The 21,669-nt window shown below is 37.3% G+C and overlaps 2 protein-coding genes across 2 annotated transcripts in view; one reads left to right on the top strand and one right to left on the bottom strand.

Annotated features, from left to right (window-relative positions):
* The window catches only part of KIAA0825 (KIAA0825 ortholog), a 416,193-nt gene that overhangs the window by 378,059 nt on the left and 16,465 nt on the right, over positions 1-21,669 (bottom strand). The gene's annotated exons all lie outside the window — the stretch shown is intronic.
* On the top strand, positions 15,499-17,693 carry LOC116750736 (ras-related protein R-Ras2). The gene has a single exon (XM_032625776.1). The coding sequence runs from the start codon at positions 15,672-15,674 to the stop codon at positions 16,284-16,286; it is 615 nt and encodes a 204-aa protein (XP_032481667.1). The 5' UTR covers positions 15,499-15,671; the 3' UTR covers positions 16,287-17,693.

The raw sequence follows: 21,669 nt of genomic DNA, 5'->3' as shown, positions 1-21,669 counted from the left end.
ATCAATAAGAAAACACAGGCCTTAAATGACACATTAGACCAGATGGACTTAATTGATATTTATACAACATTCCACCCACCCAAGTACACATGGAACATTCTCCAGGATAGAGCACATGCTGGGCCACAAAACAAGCCTTGGCGAATTTGAGAAAATTGAAATCATATCAAGCAACTTTTCCGACCACAACACTATGAGATTAGAAATCAAATACAAGAAAAAAACTGTAAAAAACACAAACACATGGAGATTAAACAATATGTTACTAAACAACCAATGGATCATTGAATAAATCAAAGAGGAAATGAAAAAAATACCTAGACACAAATGAAAGAGAAAACACAATGATCCATAACCTAGGGTACACAGCAAAAGCAGTTCTAAGAGGGAAGTTTATAGTGATACAATCTTACCTCAGGAAATAAGAAAAAACTCAAACAACCAAACATTTCACCTAAACCAACTAAAGAAAGAAGAACAAATAAAACCCAAAGTTAGTAGAAGGAGAGAAATCATAAAGATCAGAGCAGAGAAAATGAAATAAAGATGAAGAAACAATAGAAAAGATCAATGAAACTAAAAGCTGATTCTGTGAAAAGATAAACAAAATTTATAAACCTTTAGCCAGAGAAAAAAAGGAGCAGGCCCAAATCAATAAAATTAGAAATGAAAAAGAAGTTACAACAGACACCACAGAAATACAAAGGATGATAGAGATTACTACAGGCAACTATATGCCAATAAAATGGACAACCTGGAAGAAATGGAAAAATTCTTTTTTTTTAAATTTTATTTACCTTAATTATTTATTTTTGGTTGTGCCAGGTCTTAATTGCAGCCAGTGGGCTCCTTAGTTTCAGCCAGCGGGCTCCTTAATTGTGGCATGTGCACTCTTAGTTGCAGCATGCATGTGGAATCTAGTTCCCTGACCAGGGATTGAACCCTTGTTCCCTGAATTGGGAGGTAAATTCTTAACCAACACACCAACATGGAAGTCTCTGGATGAATTCTTAAAAGGTACAATCTTCCAAGACTCAACCTGGAAGAAAGAGAAAATATGAACAGACCAATCACAAGTACTGAAATTGAAACTGTGATTAAAAAACTTGCAACAAACAAAAGTCCAGGACCAGATCGCTACACAGACGAATTCTATCAAACATTTAGAGAAGAGTTAACACTTATCCTTCTGAAACTATTCCAAAAAATTGCAGAGGGAGTAACACTTTCAAATTCATTCTATGAGGCCACCATCATCCTGATATGAAAACCAGACAAAGATACCATAAAAAAAGAAAACTAGGGACTTCCCTGGTGGTGCAGTGGTTGAGAGTCCACCTGCTGATGCAGGGGACACGGGTTCGTGCCCTGGTCCGGGAAGATCCCACATGCCGCGGAGCAGCTGGGCCTGTGAGCCATGGCCGCTGAGCCTGCGCGTCTGGAGCCTGTGCTCCGCAATGGGAGAGGCCCACATGCCACAAAAATAAATAAATAAATAAAAATTAAAAAAAAGAAAACTAGAGGCCAATATCACTGATGAACATAGATGCAAAAATCCTCAACAAAATGCTAGCAAATCAAATCCAGCAATATATTAAAAAGATACACCATGACGAAGTGGGATTTATTCCAGGGATGCAAGGATTCTTCAACATAGACAAATCAATCAATGTGATACACCATATTAACAAATTGAAGAATAAAAACCACATGATCATCTTAATAGATGCAGAAAAAGCTTTTGACAAAATTCAACACCCATTTATTATAAAACTCAACAGAAACTGGGCACACAGGGAACCTACCTCAACATAATAAAGGCCACATATGATAAACATCATACTCGACAAGGAAAACCTGAAAGCTGAAAGATCAGGAGTAAGACAAGGATGTCCACTCTCTCCACTTTTATTCAACATAGTTTTGCAAGTCCTAGCCATGCCAATCAGAGAAGAAAAAGAAATTAAAAGAATCCAAATTGGAAAAGATGAAGTAAAACCAGCACTGATTGCAGATGACATGATTCTACACACAGAAAATCCTAAAGATGCTACCAGAAAACTTCTAGGGCTCATCAGTGAATTTGGTAAAATTGCAGGATAAAAAATTAACACATAGAAATCTCTTGCATTTCTATACACTAACAACAAAAGATCAGAAAGAGAAATTAAGCAAACAATCCCAATTACTATCACAAGAAATTAAGCACACAATCCCAATTACTATCACATCAAAAACAATAAAATACCTGGGAATAAATCTACCTAAGGAGGCAAAAAATCTATACTCTGCAAACTATAAGAGACTGATGAAAGAAGTAGGAAATGACACAAACAGATGGAAAGGTATACCATGTTCTTGGATTGGAAGAATCAATATTTTCAAAACGACTATATTACCCAAGGCAATCTACATTTTCAGTGCCATCCCTATCAAATTACCAATGGCATTTTTCACAAAACTAGAACAAAAAATTTTTTAATTTGTATGGAAACACAAAACATAACGCAATCCTGAGCAAGAAAAACGGAGCTGGAGGAATCAGGTTCCCTGACTCAGACTATACTACAAAGCTACAGTAATCAAAACAGTATGGTACTGGCACAAAAACAGAAATATAGATCAACGGAACAGGATAGAAAGCCCAGAAATAAACCCACGCACCTATGGTTCATTAGTCTACGACAATGGAGGCAAGAATATACAGTGGAGAAAAGACAGTCTCTTCAGTAAGTGGTGCTGGGAAAACTGGACAACTGCATGGAAAAGAATGAAATTAGAACATTCTTTAATAACATACACAAAAATAAACTCAAAAAGGATTAAAGACCTAAGTGTAAGACTGGATACTATAAAACTCTTAGAGGAAAACATAGGCAGACCACTCTTTGACATAAATCGTAGCAATATCTTTTTGGATCCGCCTCCTAGAGTAATGAATATAAAAACAACAACAAAAAAAACCTAAATGGGAACTAACTAAACTTAAAAGCTTTTGCTCAGCAAAGAAAACCATACACAAAATGAAAAAAAAATCCCACAAAATGGGAGAAAATATTTGCAAATGAAGCAATAAACAAGGGATTAGTCTCCAAAATATACAAGCAGCTCATGCAGCTCAATATCAAAAAAAACCCAAACAACCCAATCAAAAAACGGGCAGATCTAAATAGACATTTATCCAAAGACATACAGGTAGCCAAAAAGCACATGAAAAGTTGCTCATGGCTTCCCTGGTGGCGCAGTGGTTGAGAGTCCGCCTGCCGATGCAGGGGACATGGGTTCGTGCCCTGCTTGGAGAAGATCCCACATGCCGCGGAGCGGCCGGGCCCATGAGCCATGGCCACTGAGCTTGCACAACCGGAGCCTGTGCTCCGCAACGGGAGAGGCCACAACAGTGAGACGCCCAAGTACCGCAAAAAAAAAAAAAAAGTTGCTCAACATTGCTAATTATTAGCAAAATGCAAATCAAAACTATAATAAGGTATCACCTCACACAGGTCAGAAGGGCTGTCATCAAAAAGTCCACAAACAATAAATACTGGAGAGGGTGTGGAGAAAAGGGAAGCAACCTACACTGTTGGTGGGAATGTAAATTGGTACAACCACTATGTAGAACAGTATGGAGGTTCCTTAAAAAAACTTAAAATAGAACTACCATATGATTCAGCATTCCCACTCCTGGGCATATATTCAAACAAAACTCTAATTCAAGAAGATACATGCACCCATGTGTTCATAGCAGCACTATTCACAATAAGCAAGACATGGAAGCCACCTAAATGCCCATTGACAGAGGAATGAATAAAGAAGATGTGGTACATATACACAATGGGATATTACTGAGCCATAAAAAAGAATGAAATAATGCCATTTGCAGCAACACGCTGGACCTAGAGATTATTATACTAAGTAAGTCAGACAGCGAAAGACAAATACCCTATGATATCACTTATATGTGGAATCTAAAAAAATGATATATGAACTTATTTATAAAACAGCAACACAGGGGCTGGCCTGGTGGCACAGTGGTTGACAGTCCGCCTACCATGCAGGGGACATGGGTTCGTGCCCCAGTCCAGGAGGATCCCACATGCCGCGGAGCAGCTGCGTTCGTGAGCCATGGCCACTGAGCCTGTGCGTCCGGAGCCTGTGCTCCACAATGGGAAAGGCCACAACAGTGAGAGGCCCGCATACCGCAAAAAAAAAAAAAAAAAAAAAAAACACAAAACAGTGACAGACTTCGAAAACAAATTTACAGTTACCAAAGGGGAAAGGTTGGGGGGTGATAAATTAGGAGTTTGGGTTTAACATATACACACTACTATATATAAAATAGAAAACGAGGAAAGGTAGCATGTTCCCCAAAGAAAAGTCTGTCTCATTCTGGCCTTTAGCTGACTACCATCATAATCATGGTAACCCACCTATTCACTCTAAAGCAAACTGTATCAGTCAAATCAGTGCCATCCAAATATAGTTTCTAGGCAGCTTTTTGATTTTCTTCTTTCAATTATGAATGCACAGTCAAGGACAATTGGGTATTTGAAGAAAATTTTTTTTCACATTTGAAACCAATGTAAAACAATAATCAGCCCCCAAAGAAAATGCAGATAAGTCCATTAATAGAACATGTAAATTTTCCATCATCCTAAGAGAGTAAAGAAAAAAATGTACACATAATACACGAGCAGAAGCAGCACATCCAGTTATGGCTGAGTACAATCAGTAAATACTCTTCCAAAAAAGAAACTATAGAGGTAGACAAAATTGACAAATACAACCATTTTAGTCACCTAGAAATAGACCAAAGGAAGATAACAATTTGAAAAGCATTTATATTTGAAAAACTATTAATCTTTAGGTAGGAAAACTAGGACCCTCTGGTATTCTAGCCTAGAGCTACCCTTATCAACATCAACCACAACTCAGTGAGTACAGAGGTTCTTCCATGGTGGGGAAGGTTGTTAGAACCAGAAACATCTCTGCTGTGGTCAAAAGGGACTCACGGGTACTTGAGTGGTGGGTGATGTCCACCTCCAGCAGTGTTTCAGTGGAAGTGATGGCCTTAAAAAAGTGAGCAAGCAAGGAGAGTCAACAGCTCAATTAGGCCAAGGTTATGTTCGCACTTGGGGCAAGGGTACTCTTGGCTATGGCTGAGAGTATGTACAATGGAAGCCTGAGAGGAACAAAGCTAGCCACACATTCCGGAGGCTGAACAATCACATGCACAAAGGAAATGTGAAAGAGCTCAGCAGAAAGCAAAAGCTGGGCACATTCAAAAACAATGTAAACTTTAAATACTTTCCTCTATCAATACAGAGATCCATGAGCACATGACAGATGACTTACTGACTTGAAGTGTTTGCACACATCCACTATCCAACCATCAGCTTATCATTTAAGCTTCACAGACACAGAGGCAAGTCCTAGGAAGCCAAATGTAAAACTCATAACAAGAATCTCAAAAAAAAAAAAAAAAAAAAAGGTCAGTGGCCACTTATCACAAGGGAGGTAGGTGTTACTGACTTAGTTTAGGCAAATTACTAAACAAGGAAACAAGCAAATAAACAAAGAAACATCAGGGAGAAAAAAAATTCAGAATCCAGAGTTGCTACAATATATGATCTAAAATATACAGTTTTCAGCAAGAAATTATGAGACATGCAAATAAATAGGGAAAAAGCAGCCAATAGAAACTAAGTATCCCTGGATGTTGAATTTAAATGAAGACTTTAAAGCAGATATTATAAATACATTCCATGAACCAAAGGTGACCATATTTAAAGAATAAAAGGAAAGTACGGCAATGATGAATAAAAAACGTAAGAGATTCACAATAAGGAGAAATAAATTTTTTAAAAGAACCAAATGGAAATTTTGGACTTGAAAAGTGTTATTAAATGGAAAGTCACTATAGGAATTTGACAGCAGATTCAAGATGATCTGAAGAAAGAATTAGTGAATTTAAAATAGAGGAATATAAATTATCCAATCTGAAGAACAGAGAGAAAAAATAATTTTAAAAATGAACAGGACTTCCCTCATGGTGCAGTGGTTAGGAATCCGCCAGTCAATGCAGGGGACACAGGTTCAAGCCTTCGTCTGGGAAGATCCCACATGCCGCGGAGCAACTAAGCCGGTGCACCACAACTACTGAGCCTGTGCTCTAGAGCCCATGAGCCACAACTACTGAGCCTGCATGCCACAACTACTGAAGCCCGCGTGCCTAGATCCCGTGCTCTGCAACAAGAGAAGCCATCACAATGAGAAGCCCGTGCACCACGAAGAAGAGTAGCCCCTGCTCGCCACAACTAGAGAGAGTCCGTGTGCAGCAACGAAGACCTGGTGCAGCCAAAAATAAATAAATTAAATAATTTTTAAAAAAAAGAACAAAGACTCAGACATTTTGGAAAATCACAACTATATCAAAAAGCATGTAATGAGTATCCCAGAAGGAATGGAAACAGAAAAAGGGATAGAAAAAAATAGATAAAGAAATAAGGGATAAAAACATACCAAATTTGATGAAAAACATTCATCTACTCATCAAAGAAATTCAACAGACCCCACGCAGGACAAATATAAAGAGATGGATATTTCAACATAACATAATCAAACTACTGGTGAACAAAGAGAAAGAGAAAATCCTAAAAGCAGCAAGAGAAAAGTATATCATCACATATAGGTGAGCATCAATGAAACGATGGAGGCCAGAAGTCAGTGGAATGAGAAATTCAAAATGCTGAAAGAAAAAAAAAACTACTAATTATCCTATATCAAGAATAACTATGCTGTAAAGGAATTATACTGCAATAAATATGTTAAAAAATTAAAAAATAAAACTGGAGATAAATAAGGTAGAGGAAAAAAAAAAAGAATAACTAGCTTTAGGCTTCCCTGGTGGTACAATGGTTAGGAATCGGCTGGCCAAGGCACAGGACACAGGTTTGAGCCCTGGTCTGGGAAGATACCACATGTCGAAGACCAACTAAACCTGTGTGCCACAACTACTGAGCCTGGGCTCTAGAGACAGCGAGCCACAACTGCTGAGACCATGTGCCACAACTATGAAGCCCACGTGCCTAGAGCCTGTGCTCCGCAATAGGAGGAGCCACTGCATTGAGAAGCCCATGTACCATAACGAAGAGTAGCCCCCGCTCACCGCAACTGGAGAAAGCCTGCGTGCAGCAACGAAGATGCAATGTAGCCAAAAATAAAATTAATTAATTAATTAAAAAATAAAGAATAACTACCTTTTAAATTGAGGCAAAATAGAGCCATCACTTTTAACACTGAAGATGAAATAAAGATTGAGAATTTGTTGTTAGCAGATGGGTCTTAAAAAAATATTAAGGAAAATCCTTCAAGTGGCAAGGAATTGACACCAATAGTAATTTAAATACAAAGTAAGAAATAAAGAGCTCCAGAAATGGTAAATATGTGGGCTAATATAAAAGGCTCTAGAAAATATTATCTCATTTCTTTTAATTGAACTCTTTAAAAGACATAGATTGCATAAAGCAACAACTATAGTAATGCATTAATTATTTTAAAACATGTAGAGATGTAACACATATGACAATAATAGCAGAAAGGACAGGAAGGAATAAAACTATGCTGAGGGGACTTCCCTGGTGGTGCAGTGGTTAGGAATCCGCCTGCCAATGTGGGGTACATGGGTTCGATCCCTGGTCCGGGAGGATCCCACATGCCGTGGAGCAACTAAGCCCGTGCGCCTAGAGCCCATGCTCTGCAACAAGAGAAGCCCCCCACTCACCGCAACTAGAGAAAGCCCACGGGCAGAAACGAAGACCCAATGCAGCCAAAACTAGAATTTAAAATAATAATAAGAAGAAGAAATAAATAATTTAAAAAAAAACTATGCTGACAGAAAATTTCTCTATTTTATCAAAATTAAGTCGGTAGTAACCGGTTGCATTAAGCTGGCTGTGGTAAGTTAAGATGTAGACTATGTTCTCTAGTGCAAACACTAAGAAAATAACTTTTTAAAAGGTAAAGTACCACTAGAAATTAAAATATGACTATATTAAAAATATTTATCTAATACCAAAGAAGGCAACCAAAGTAGAAGAAAGAAATAAGAGACAAGTCATATAAAAACAATGCAATATGTAAAAATATATTAAAAAAAGGAAAATATAAACGTGATCATGCTAAAAAGTACATTAAATATGAAAGGTCTAAACACCTCAATCCAAAGGCAGGAAAAGTTAGACTAGATAAAAATGCAAGATGCAACCATGTGTCATCTATACAAGACATATTTTGCATTCAAAGACAATAGATTAAAAGTTAAAAGATGGAAGAGCTATGCCATACAATAGCTGAAGTTACTGTACTAATATTAGACAAAAAAGCCTTCAAGAAATAGTACTTATAGGGGTTCTGGAAGAAGAAGAGAAAAAGAAAGAGACTGAAAAAATATTTGAAGAGATTATACTTGAAAACTTCCCTAATATGGGAAAGGAAATAGTTAATCAAGTCCAGGAAGCACAGAGAGTCCCATACAGGATAAATCCAAGGAGAAACACGACAAGACACATATTAATCAAACTGTCAAAAATTAAATACAAAGAAAACATATTAAAAGCAGCAAGGGAAAAACAACAAATAACACACAAGGGAATCCCCATAAGGTTAACAGCTGATCTTTCAGCAGAAACTCTGCAAGCCAAAAGGGACTGGCAGGACATATTTAAAGTGATGAAGGAGAAAAACCTACAACCAAGATTACTCTACCCAGCAAGGATCTCATTCAGATGTGATGGAGAAATGAAACCCTTCACAGACAAGCAAAAGCTGAGAGAATTCAGCACCACCAAACCAGCTTTACAACAAATGCTAAAGTATCTTCTCTAGGCAAGAAATACAAGAGAAGGAAAGCACCTACAATAACAAACCCAAACAATTAAGAAAATGGGAATAGGAACATACATATCGATAATAACTTTAAATGTAAATGGATTAAATGCTCCCACCAAAAGACACAGACAGGGGCTTCCCTGGTGGCACAGTCTTTGGAGTTGGCCTGCCAATGCAGGGGACACAGGTTCGTGCCCTGGTCCAGGAAGATCCCACATGCTGTGGAGTGGCTAGGCCTGTGAGCCATGGCCGCTGAGCCTGCGTGTCTGGAGCCTGTGCTCCACAACGGGAGAGCCCACAACAGTGAGAGGCCCGTGTACCGCAAAAAAAAAAAAAAAAAAAAGACAGACTGGCTGAATGTATACAAAAAGAAGACCAATATATATGCTGTCTACAAGAGACCCACTTCAGACCTAGAGACACATACACACTGAAAGTGAGGGGATGGAAAAGATATTCCATGCAAATGGAAACCAAAGAAAGCTGGAGTAGCAATTCTCATATCAGACAAAATAGACCTCAAAATAAAGACTATTAGAGGAGACAAAGAAGGACACTACATAATGATCAAGGGATCAATCAAAGAAGAAGATATAACAATTGTAAATATTTATGCACCCAACATAGGAACACCTGAATACAGAAGGCAAATACTAAAAGCCATAAAAGGGGAAATAGACAGTAACACATTCATAGTAGGGGACTTTAACACCCCACTTTCACCAATAGACAGATCATCCAAAATGAAAATAAATAAGGAAACACAAACTTTAAATGATACATTAAACAAGATGGACTTCATTGATATTTATAGGACATTCCATCTAAAGACAACAGGATACACATTTTTCTCAAATGCTCATGGAACATTCTCCAGGATATATCATATCTTGGGTCACAAATCAAGCCTTGGTAAATTTGACAAAATTAAAATTGTATCAAGTATCTTTTCCGACCACAATGCTATGAGACTAGATATCAATTACAGGAAACAATCTGTAAAAAATACAAACATATGGAGGCTAAACAATACACTACTTAATAATGAAGTGATCACTGAAGAAATGAAAGAGGAAATCAAAAAATACCTAGAAACAAATGACAATGGAGACACGGCAACGCAAAACCTATGGGATGCAGCAAAAGCAGTTCTAAGAGGGAAGTTTATAGCAATATAATCCTACCTCAAGAAACAGGAAACATCCCGAATGAACAACCTAACTTTGCACCTAAATCAATTAGAGAAAGAAGAACAAAAAAAACCCAAAGTTAGCAGAAGGAAAGAAATCATAAAGATCAGATAAGAAATAAATGAAAAAGAAATGAAGGAAACGATAACAAAGATCAATAAAGCTAAAAGCTGGTTCTGTGAGAGGATAAAAAAAATTTAAAAACCATTAGCCAGACTCATCAAGAAAAAAAGGGAGAGGACTCAAATCAGTAGAATTAAAAATGAAAAAGGAAAAGTAACAACTGACACTGCAGAAATACAAAAGATCATGAGAGATTACTACAAGCAACTCTATGCCAATAAAATGGACAACCTGGAAGAAATGGACAAATTCTTAGAAATGCACAACCTGCTAAGACTGAATCAGGAAGAAATAGAAAATATGAACAGACCAATCACAAGCACTGAAATTGAAACTGTGATTAAAAATCTTCCAACAAACAAAAGCCCAGGACCAGATGGCTTCACAGGCGAATTCTATCAAACATTTAGAGAAGAGCTAACACCTATCTTTCTCAAACTCTTCCAAAATGTAGCAGAGGGAGGATCACTCCCAAACTCATTCTACGAGGCAACCATCACCCTGATACCAAAACCAGACAAGGATGTCACAAAGAAAGAAAACTACAGGCCAATATCACTGAGGAACATAGATGCAAAAATCCTCAACAAAATATTAGCAAACAGAATCCAACAGCATATTAAGAGGATCACACCATGATACAGTGTGGTTAATTCCAAGAATGCAAGGATTCTTCAATACATGCAAACCAATCAATGTGATACACCATATTAACAAATTGAAGGAGAAAAACCATATGGTCATCTCAATAGATGCAGAGAAAGCTTTCGACAAAATTCAACACACATTTATGATAAAAACCCTCCTGAAAGTAGGCATAGAGGGAACTTTCCTCAACATAATAAAGGTTATATATGACAAACCCACAGCCAACATCGTCCTCAATGGTTTAAAACTGAAAGCATTTCCACTAAGATCAGGAAAAAGACAAGGTTGCACACTCTCACCACTCTTATTCAACATAGTTTTGGAAGTTTTAGCCACAGCAATCAGAGAAGAAAAGGAAATAAAAGGAATCCATATCAGAAAAGAAGAAGTAAAGCTGTCACTGTTTGCAGATGACATGATACTATACATAGAGAATCCTAAAGATGCTACCAGAAAACTACTAGAGCTAATCAATGAATTTGGTAGAGTAGCAGGATACAAAATTAATGCACAGATATATCTGGCATTCCTATACACTAATGATGAAAAATCTGAAAGTGAAATCAAGAAAACACTCCCATTTACCATTGCAACAAAAAGAATAAAATATCTAAGAATAAACCTACCTAAGGAGACAAAAGACCTGTATGCAGAAAATTATAAGACTCTGATGAAAGAAATTAAAGATGATACAAATAGATGGAGAGATATACCATGTTCTTGGATTGGAAGAATCAACATTGTGAAAATGACTCTACTACCCAAAGCAATCTACAGAGTCAATGCAATCCCTATCAAACTACCACTGGCATTTTTCACAGAATGAGAACAAAAAATTTCACAATTTGTATGGAAACACAAAAGACCCCAAATAGCCAAAGCAATTTCAAGAATGGAAAACAGAGCTGGAGGACTCAGGCTCCCTGACTTCAGACTATACTACAAAGCTACAGTAATCAAGACAGTATGGTACTGGCACAAAAACAGAAATATAGATCAATGGAACAGGATAGAAAGCCCAGAAATAAACACACGCACGTATGGTCGCCTTATCTTTGATAAAGGAGGCAGGAATGTACAGTGGAGAAAGGACAGCCTCTTCAATAAGTGGTGTTGGGAAAACTGGAAAGGTACATGTAAAAGTATGAGATTAGAACACTCCCTAACACCATACACAAAAATAAGCTCAAAATGGATTAAAGACCTAAATGTAAGGCCAGAAACTATCAAACTCTTAGAGAAAAACATAGGCAGAACACTCTATGACATAAATCACAGCAAGATCCTTTTTTGACCCACCTCCTAGAGAAATGGAAATAAAAACAAAAATAAACAAATGGGACCCAATGAAACTTCAAAGCTTTTGCACAGCAAAGGAAACCATAAACAAGACCAAAAGACAGTCCTCAGAATGGGAGAAAATATTTGCAAATGAAGCAACTGACAAAGGATTAATCTCCAAAATTTACAAGGAGCTCATGCAGCTCAATAACAAAAAAAACAAACAATCCAATTCAAAAATGGGCAGAAGACCTAAATAGACATTTTTCCAGAGAAGATATACAGACTGCCAACAAACACATGAAGGAATGCTCAACATCATTAATCATTAGAGAAATGCAAATCAAAACTACAATGAGACATCATCTCACACAGGTCAGAATGGCCATCATCAAAAACTCTAGAAACAATAAATAATGGAGAGGGTGTGGAGAAAAGGGAACACTCTTGCACTGCTGGTGGGAATGTGAATTGGTACAGCCCCTATGGAGAACAGTATGAAGGTTCCTTAAAACACTACAAATTGAACTAGCATATGACCCAGCAATCCCATTACTGGGCATATACCCTGAGAAAACCATAATTCAAAAAGAGTCATGTACCAAAATGTTCATTGCAGCTCTATTTACAATAGCAAGGAGATGGAAACAACCTAAGTGTCCATCATCAGATGAATGGATAAAGAAGATGTGGCACATATATACAATGGAATATTACTCAGCCATAAAAAGAAACAATTTGAGTCATCTGTAGTGAGGTGGATGGACCTAGAGTCTGTCATACAGAGTGAAGTAAGTCAGAAAGAGAAAGACAAATACCGTATACTAACACATATATATGGAATCTAAGAAAAAAAAATGTCATGAAGAACCTAGGGATAAGACAGGAATAAAGACACAGACCTACTAGAGAATGGACTTGAGGATATGGGGAGGGGGAAGTGTAAGTTGGGACAAAGAGAGTTGCATGGACATGTATATACTACCAATCGTAAAACAGATAGCTAGTCGGAGCAGCGCGCATAGCACAAGTAGATCAACTCAGTGCTTTGTGACCACCTAGAGGGGTGGGATAGGAGGGTGGGAGGGAGGGAGACGCAAGCGGGAAGTGATATGGGAACGTATGTATATGTATAACTGATTCACTTTGTTATAAATCAGAAAGTAACAACAACAAAAAAAAGAAATAGTACTTGAGGGGACTTCCCTGGTGGTCCAGTGGGTAAGGACTTTGTGCTCCCAATGCAGGAGGCCCCAGCTCCATCCCTGGTCGGGGAACTAAATCCCGCATGCATGCCACAACTAAGAGTCCGCATGCTGCAACTAAGAATTTTGCGTGCCACAACTAAGAAGTTCACATGACGCAATTAAAGATCCAGCATGCCACAACTAGATACAGTGCAGCCAAAATAAATTAATTAATTAAAAAAAAAGAAATAGTATTTGAGAAAAAACAGATATAAAAGGGTCAATACATCAAAACGATATAATATTTACAAATATATATGCACCTAAAACAGGGCCTCAAAGTCAACGGAGCAAAAATTGACAGAATTCAAAGAAGAAGTTGACTATTTGAGAATTATAATTAGATATTTCAATCCTCTGCACTCAATAATTGATGGAATTAAACAGAAAATCAGCAAGAGTACAGAAGATCTGAATGCTGTCAACCTATTCAACCTAACTCCCATATACAGACTACTCCACGCAATGATGGGAGAATACACTTTTTTTTCAAATGCCAAAAATATTTTCAAAAATAGATCATATTCTAGGTCATAAAACAAGTCTCAATAAATTTAAAAGTAATGAGATCATAGGAAGTAATAAGATCACGTTCTGTAAGTACAACAAAATTAAATCAGAAATCAATAGCATTAAAAATTTTTGGAAAATTCCCAATATTTGGAAGTTAAAGAACATACTTTTAAACAACAACAAGTCAAAAAAGGAATCACAGGGGATATTAGAAAGTATTTTTTACTGAATGATAGTGAAACACAATTTGTCACATTTTATGGCATACATAAAAAGCTATAGAAGGAAATCTATAGCTTTAAACACATATCAAAAAAGAAGAAAGGTGTAGAATAAGTACCTCAAGATTCAATCTTAGGACACTAGAAAAAGAAAAGCAAACCACATGCAAAGCAAGGAGATGAAAGGCAACATAAAGGATTACAGCAGAAATAAATGATACAGAAAAGAGAAAAGCAATAGACAATAAAAACAAAAGTTGGTTTTGAAAATATTAACAAATTGCAAACGCTTAGCTAGACGATCAAGAGAAAAAGAAAAAGGGCATAAATTACCAAAATAATGAATGAAAAATATATCACTACTGGTCATACAGAAATCGAAAAGATTATAAAACAACACAATGAACAACTTTATGCCAAAAAGTAGACACACAGATGAGATGGACACATTTTTAGAAAGACATAATGACCAAAACCAAATCAAGAAAACTGTAAAAACTGAACAGACCTAAAACAAGTAAAGAAGTTGAATTAGTAATTCAAAATCTCCCCACAAGGAAAAGCAAAGACCAAGGTCTTCACTGAATTCTATAAAATAAAAATAATAATAATAATACCAACATTCACAAACTCTTTTAGAAAACAGAGGAAAAAACCTTCCTAACTCATTCTATGAACAACAGTATTACCCTGAAAACAAAGCCAAACAAACACATCAGAAGAAAATAAAACTGTAGACTAAATGCCTATATTAAAAAGGAAAGATCTAAAATCAATACCATAATCATCAACCTTAAGAAACTAGAAAAAGAAGAGCAAGCTAAACCTAAAGCAAGCCGAAGGAAGAAAACATCATGCGCGCGCACACACACACACACACACACACACACACACAGAAAAGAGAGGTAAGATTGAAATTGCAAAAATTAGGAATGAAAGAAGGAACACTATTACTGACCTTACAGAAAAAAAGAGATTAGAAGGGGATACAATGTACAGTTGTACATCATTAAATTTTATAACCTAGATGAAACAGACAAATTCCCAAAAAGACACAAAGTACTGAAATGACTGGATACTAAAAAATATGAAAAGACCTATAACAAAAAAGCAGATTGAATTAATGATCAAAAACTTTCTCACAAAGACAAACCCAGATCAGATGGTTTCATTGGTGAATTCTACCAGAAATTAACACCAATCCTTCACAAACTCTCCCAAAAACAGAAGCGGAGGGAACACTTCTCAACTCATTCTCTAAGGCCAGTATTACCTTGATACTAAAACCAGACAAAAACATTACAAGAAAAGAAAACTATAGACCAATATTCCTTATGAATATATAGGCTAAAATACTCAACAAACTATTAACAGGCGCCTCGCTTGGGACCCGGCCAGCCCGGGCGCCGCGCTGCCGCCCGGACCGGCCCTCCAGCAGCTCCCGGCGCCCGGGACCCCCGCCCGGCCGCTCGCCCGCAGCCCGCCGGCCGCACAAGTCCCCGGAGCCGGGCCTAGGGCGGGCGGCGGCTCGGCGTGGCCGGGCTGGGCTCGGCAGCGTCCCCATGGCCGCGGCCGGCTGGCGGGACGGCTCCGGCCAAGAGAAGTACCGGCTCGTGGTGGTCGGCGGGGGCGGCGTGGGCAAGTCGGCGCTCACCATCCAGTTCATCCAGTCCTATTTTGTAACGGATTATGATCCAACCATTGAGGATTCCTACACAAAGCAGTGCGTGATAGATGACCGGGCAGCCCGGCTAGATATTCTGGATACAGCGGGACAAGAGGAGTTTGGAGCTATGAGAGAACAGTATATGAGAACTGGCGAGGGTTTCTTGTTGGTCTTTTCAGTCACAGATAGAGGCAGTTTTGAAGAAATCTATAAGTTTCAAAGACAGATTCTCAGAGTAAAGGATCGTGATGAGTTTCCAATGATTTTAATTGGTAATAAAGCAGATCTGGATCATCAGAGACAGGTAACGCAGGAAGAAGGACAGCAGTTAGCACGACAACTTAAGGTAACATACATGGAGGCGTCAGCAAAGATTAGGATGAATGTAGATCAAGCTTTCCATGAACTTGTCCGGGTTATAAGGAAATTTCAAGAGCAGGAATGTCCTCCTTCACCAGAACCAACACGGAAAGAAAAAGACAAGAAAGGCTGCCACTGTGTCATTTTCTAAGAATCCCTTGAATTTAGCTACCAACTGCCAGGAAAAGCCCTCATCTTCTCCTTCTCTCCTTACAGTTTACATCATGTTGGTACCTTTCTAGCCTTAGATAAATGATCACCGTGGTAGCCTTAGACCAAGAAGCTGGCTAATCCTTCCCATGAAGCTGATCCAATGGTCAGTCAAGACAGATTTAAAGGAAACACTAAGGCTGCTTCAAAGATTATCTGATTCCTTTAAAATGGATATCTATATACACAGACACATTCTTTTTTTAAGGGCTTACTTTTAATAGGGATGGATCAGTTTTGGAACCTAAGCTGTTTGCCAAGCTGAAGTCATAGGTTGTGAAATAACTTTTAACTTCTGGAATCATATTGCCTACTGTTACTCTAAATAGAAACATAGGGAGTTTTAAAAAAATGTGAATTTTTGCCTATCTCTAAAAATTTTGATGTCAACTTTAGTTAACCTTAAATACACTGAATTGAATCCACAAAAGTGAGACATCTCAGACCTTTACTGATGCTATAGCCTTTTGTTTTCCAGTGGCCAAAATACCAAAATGCCTACTGTATTTATAGGTTAAAAACTGCGTGTAAAGCCTTTACTATTATTCCTAAAGATAATATTCTGTGTGGCCAAATATTTGGACTCATTCTGGACTTAGGCATTTTAGTGTTCTTGGTTTTTTAATTTAACTCTTTTCACAGCCATGTTGAGAGTAAAAATAAATAATTTCTGTCTGTCTTCCTTTCAAGTATTTCTGGATAAGGGATTCAAAAAAACCTAAAACTGTTTTTGTTTGTAATATAAAATATGGAATTGATCTTTCCAGGGTCAGAGATGATTAATGTTTTGCTATAATACTTTTATACATTATTTTCTTATCAAACTAGTTAACAAGTATTTTTATATGTTTGTAAGCAAATATGCTTTCACAGCATACCTTGTGTATATGTAAAGATAAGTATTTAATTCTCACTTCACTTTTAGCTGACAAAGGAAAAAAAGTGAAAACTACAGAAACTGTGGTAGAACCTTACATGCTGTTCTGGTCCTGGTTGTACCCACCTTTGGCCAGTCACATAGCTACTCAAGAAACTTCCCATAGAGTACAACAGGATGAGAATCTGAAATCACTTCCGATATCCCCTACTAGATATTGACTGCTATATCAAGTAGTAAATGGTAAAACTTTTAATTGACAATTAGTATAACTGTGGGTGACTTCTGATTTTGTTTTTAATTCTGTGGATTGTGTTTAAACAATTCAAAAGTATGTTCCTGATTTTGAGATACTAAGTGGTATTGCACAGTTGTCACTTTATTGAATGTGTACAACAGTTCCATGAAGATTATAAAGCATACCCTTGTATAGCTTCAGGTGCTAGAATTAAAATTGATCTGTTATCACAAAAAAAAAAAAAAAAAAAAAAACTATTAACAAATTGAATCCAGCAACATATAAAAAGCATTTTACACCATGACTAAGTGGCATTTATCCCAGGAATGTAAGATTGAATCAACACAGGAAAATGAACCAATGTAATACACCTCGTTAATAGAATATAGGACAAAAACTATGTGATGATCTAAATAGATGCAGAGAAGAATGTGTGAAAATCCAACACCCTTTCATGACTAAAAAAACTCAACAAACCAGGAGTAGAAGGGAATTTCACCAACTTGATAAAAGACATTTACAAAAAACTCACAACTAACTTCATACTTAATGGTGAAAGACAGAAAGCTTTGCCCTTAAGATCAGGAACAAGACAAGTGTGTCCGTTTTTAACCCTTCTGTTCAATACTGTACTGGAAGTTCTAGCCAGGACAATTAGGCAAGAAAAGTAAATACAAGGCATCCAGACTGGAAAGGAAGAAGTAAAACTATTCCAAACTGGAAAAGAAGAAGTAAAACTCTCTCTTCTTATAGATGACATGATCTTGTATGTAGAAAGTCCTAAGGAATTCTAAAACAAACCAAAAACTCAAACTATTGGAGCTAATAAATACACTCAACAAAGTTTGCAGAAAATAAGATTAATAAACAGAAACAAATTATATTTAATATGCTAGCAATTAACAATTTTAAAATGAAATTAGGAAAGAAATTCCATTTACAAGAGCATCAAATAGAATAAAATATTTAGGAAAACATTTAACAGAAGAAGTGCAAGACCTATCCACTGAAAGATCTAAATACATGAAAAGTCCATTGTTTATGGACTGAAAGATTTAATATTGTTAAAGTGGCAATACTTCTCAAATTAATATACAGATTCAATGCAATCTCTATCAAAAACCCAGCTGCCTATTAACAAACTGATCTTAAAATTTATTTATATGGAAATGCAAGAGACAGTCAAAAAAATCTTGAAAAAGAAGAATGCAGTTAGAGAACTCACATTTCCTACTTTTCAAAACTTACTACAGAGCTGCAGTAATCAAGACTGTGTGATAGGATAGGCATAAAGATAGACATGTAATCAATGGAATAGAATGGAGAGTGCAAAAATAAACCCATACAATGTTCAATTGATTTTTGGTAAGGGGTTCAAGAATATTCAATAGGGAAAGATTGTCTTTTCAAGCAAAGTTGCTGAGACAACTGAATACCAACATGCAAAAGAATGAAGTCGAACTCCTTCATCTAAAGACATACAAAATTTAACTCAAAATCGATCAATGACCTAAACACAAGTGATAAAATACATACAATTTTTAGAAGAAAACACAGGTGTAAAATCAAGAACATTTGTGCTTCAAAGGATGACATCAATAAAGTGAAAAAACCACCTACGTGAAAAACAACCTACTGAGTGGGAGAAAATATTTGCAAATCAAATATCTGATAAGGAGATAGTATCCCAAAATCTATACAGAACTATTACAGCTCAACAATACAATGACAAGTAATTCAATTTAAAAATGACAAAGGGGGACTTCCCTGATGGTCCAGTGGTAAAGAATCTGCCTTCCAATGCAGGGGACGTGAGCGTGATACCTGGTCGGGGAATTAAGATCCCACGTGCCGCGGGGCAACAAAGCCCATGCACCACAACTACTGAGCTCATGTGCCCCAACTAGAGAGTCCATAGGCCACAAACTACAGAGCCCATGCTCTCTGGAGCCCACGTCACAACTAGACAAGAGAAAACCCGCACTCTACAACTAGAGAGAAGCCCGCACACCGCAAGGAAGAGCCTGCCTGCCACAACAAGCACCATAATGAAAAATCCCACATGCCTCAACAAAGACCCCACACAGCTAAATAAATAATAAATAAATAAATATTGTTTTAAAAAATAACAAAAGATTTGAATAGACATATGTCCAAAGGAGATAGACAAATGGCCAATAAGTACATGAAATGATGTTGAGCATCATTAATTATCAGATAAATACAAATTGAGACCACGTAAGATACCACTTCACAACTCACTAGAATGGCTATAATCAAAAGACAGACACTAACATGTTTTGGGGAGGATGTGAAAAAACTGAAACCATCTTACATTGCTAGTGGGATTGTAAAGGTCTCCCTCCCCGACCCCGCTCAGTGGGGTATTTCATTTGCATTTTGCATTTTGTAATTATTTTTGTGATCTCTCCCACTACACTGAAGCATTTGAGACTAGGACTAGGTCTCTTTCCCTCACTTTAGTATATCAGTTAGAGCAACTGTCATTCTGTGCTACCCGCAATCACTGATTTGCTTACCTCTCTCAACCACTAGACTATAATCTTCTTAAGAGAGAAACTGTGCTTTCTTTATTTTTGCATCCTAGTACCTAGCCTAGTAGTTAACACACAGGAAATACAAAAGGAAAAATTAAATAAGAGATTCCAAAGTATGGTACACAGATCTCTGGTGGAGACCCAATATTCTTACAGAAGGTTCACAAGGTAAAAACTATTTTCATAGTAATAAGACATTACAAGCCATTTCAATAGGTCGACATTTGTACTAAATGCAAAAGCAACAATGCCCTAGCACAAATTATAATCCCCAAACTGTGTTAGTTTTACTAGTTTTCTATTGCTACTGTAATAAGTTGCCACAAATTTATTGTCATAAAGCCACAAAAATTTATTATCTTACAGTTCTCCTGGTTAAAGACCATTTCAGGGTCTCACTAGGCTAAAACCAAATGCTCAGCAGTTGCATTCCTTTCTGGAGGCTCTGAAGACAATCCGTTATTTCCTTGCATTTTTTAGCTTCTAGAGGCTGCTCTCATTCCTTAGCTGGTGGCCCACTTCCCCCATTTTCTAGCTAGCTATGTGAGTCCTTTTCATATTTCATCACTCTGAATTACTCTTCTGCCTCCTTCTTCCACTTTGGAGAACCATTGTAATTACACTGCACCCATTCAGATAATCCAGGATAATCTGAATATTTTAAAGGAAACTGACTAGCAAATTTACGTCCCCTTTGCTATATAACATAACATAGTCACAGGTTCTAGGGATTATGATGTAGGCGTTTCTGGGGGCCATTCTCCTGCCTACCCCTGTAGTCACATTTTTCACCATCACACAGTTAAAATAAAAAATAGTGGCAGGTTCACTTAATAATGTCCTTAATGAGGCACTAAAAATTAGTAATTTTATTAACTCAACCTTTGAATACACCACACATTTTCTCAAAATTAATTAAATTGAGCTGTCATTTCAAGGAAAATATTAGACAATATTTGTTGCCAATGATAAAATTAGAGCTTTTAAAGCAAAAACAAAGATCTTGGAAAATTCATATACTTGCAGATGGACAGTTTTGCAATATTTTAAGATTATCCTGAGGAAATTCCTGGTGATATTAACAAATGGGATTTTTTGATATTGTATAATGAAGTATATTAAGATTTGGAAGTCAAGCATACCTCAGTGAATCAATATTTTCATATGGCCAATGCATTATGTAACAAAAGTATGTGTTTGTAAAAGATTCATTCAAAGTGCAAGATTCGGGGCAGGCTTCAAGATGGCGGAACAGTAAGAAGTGGATATGCCCTTCCTCCCCACAAATACATCAGGAATACATCTACATGTGGAACAGCTCCTACAAAACACCTACTGAACGCTGGCAGAAGACCTCAGACGTCCCAGGGGTCAAAGGCAAGAAACTCCCCACGTACCTGGGTAGGGCAAAAAGAAAAAAGAAAAAAACAGAGACAAAAAGAATAGAGACGGGACCTGCACCAGTGGGAGGGAGCTGTGAAGGAGGAAAGGTTTCCACACACTAGGAAGCCGTTTCGTGGGCGGAGACTGCGGGTGGCGGAGGGGGGACCTTCGGAGCCACGGAGGAGAGCACAGCAACAGGGGTGCCGGAGGGCAAAGCAGAGAGATTCCCACACAGAGGATCGGTGCCGACCAGCACTCACCAGCCAGA

The sequence above is a fragment of the Phocoena sinus genome, chromosome 3 (assembly GCF_008692025.1).
Source record: "Phocoena sinus isolate mPhoSin1 chromosome 3, mPhoSin1.pri, whole genome shotgun sequence".
Classification (NCBI taxonomy): Eukaryota; Metazoa; Chordata; class Mammalia; order Artiodactyla; family Phocoenidae; genus Phocoena; species Phocoena sinus.
The sequence above is the reverse complement of the archived record's forward strand: the minus strand, read 5'-3'. Positions and strand labels throughout refer to the sequence as shown.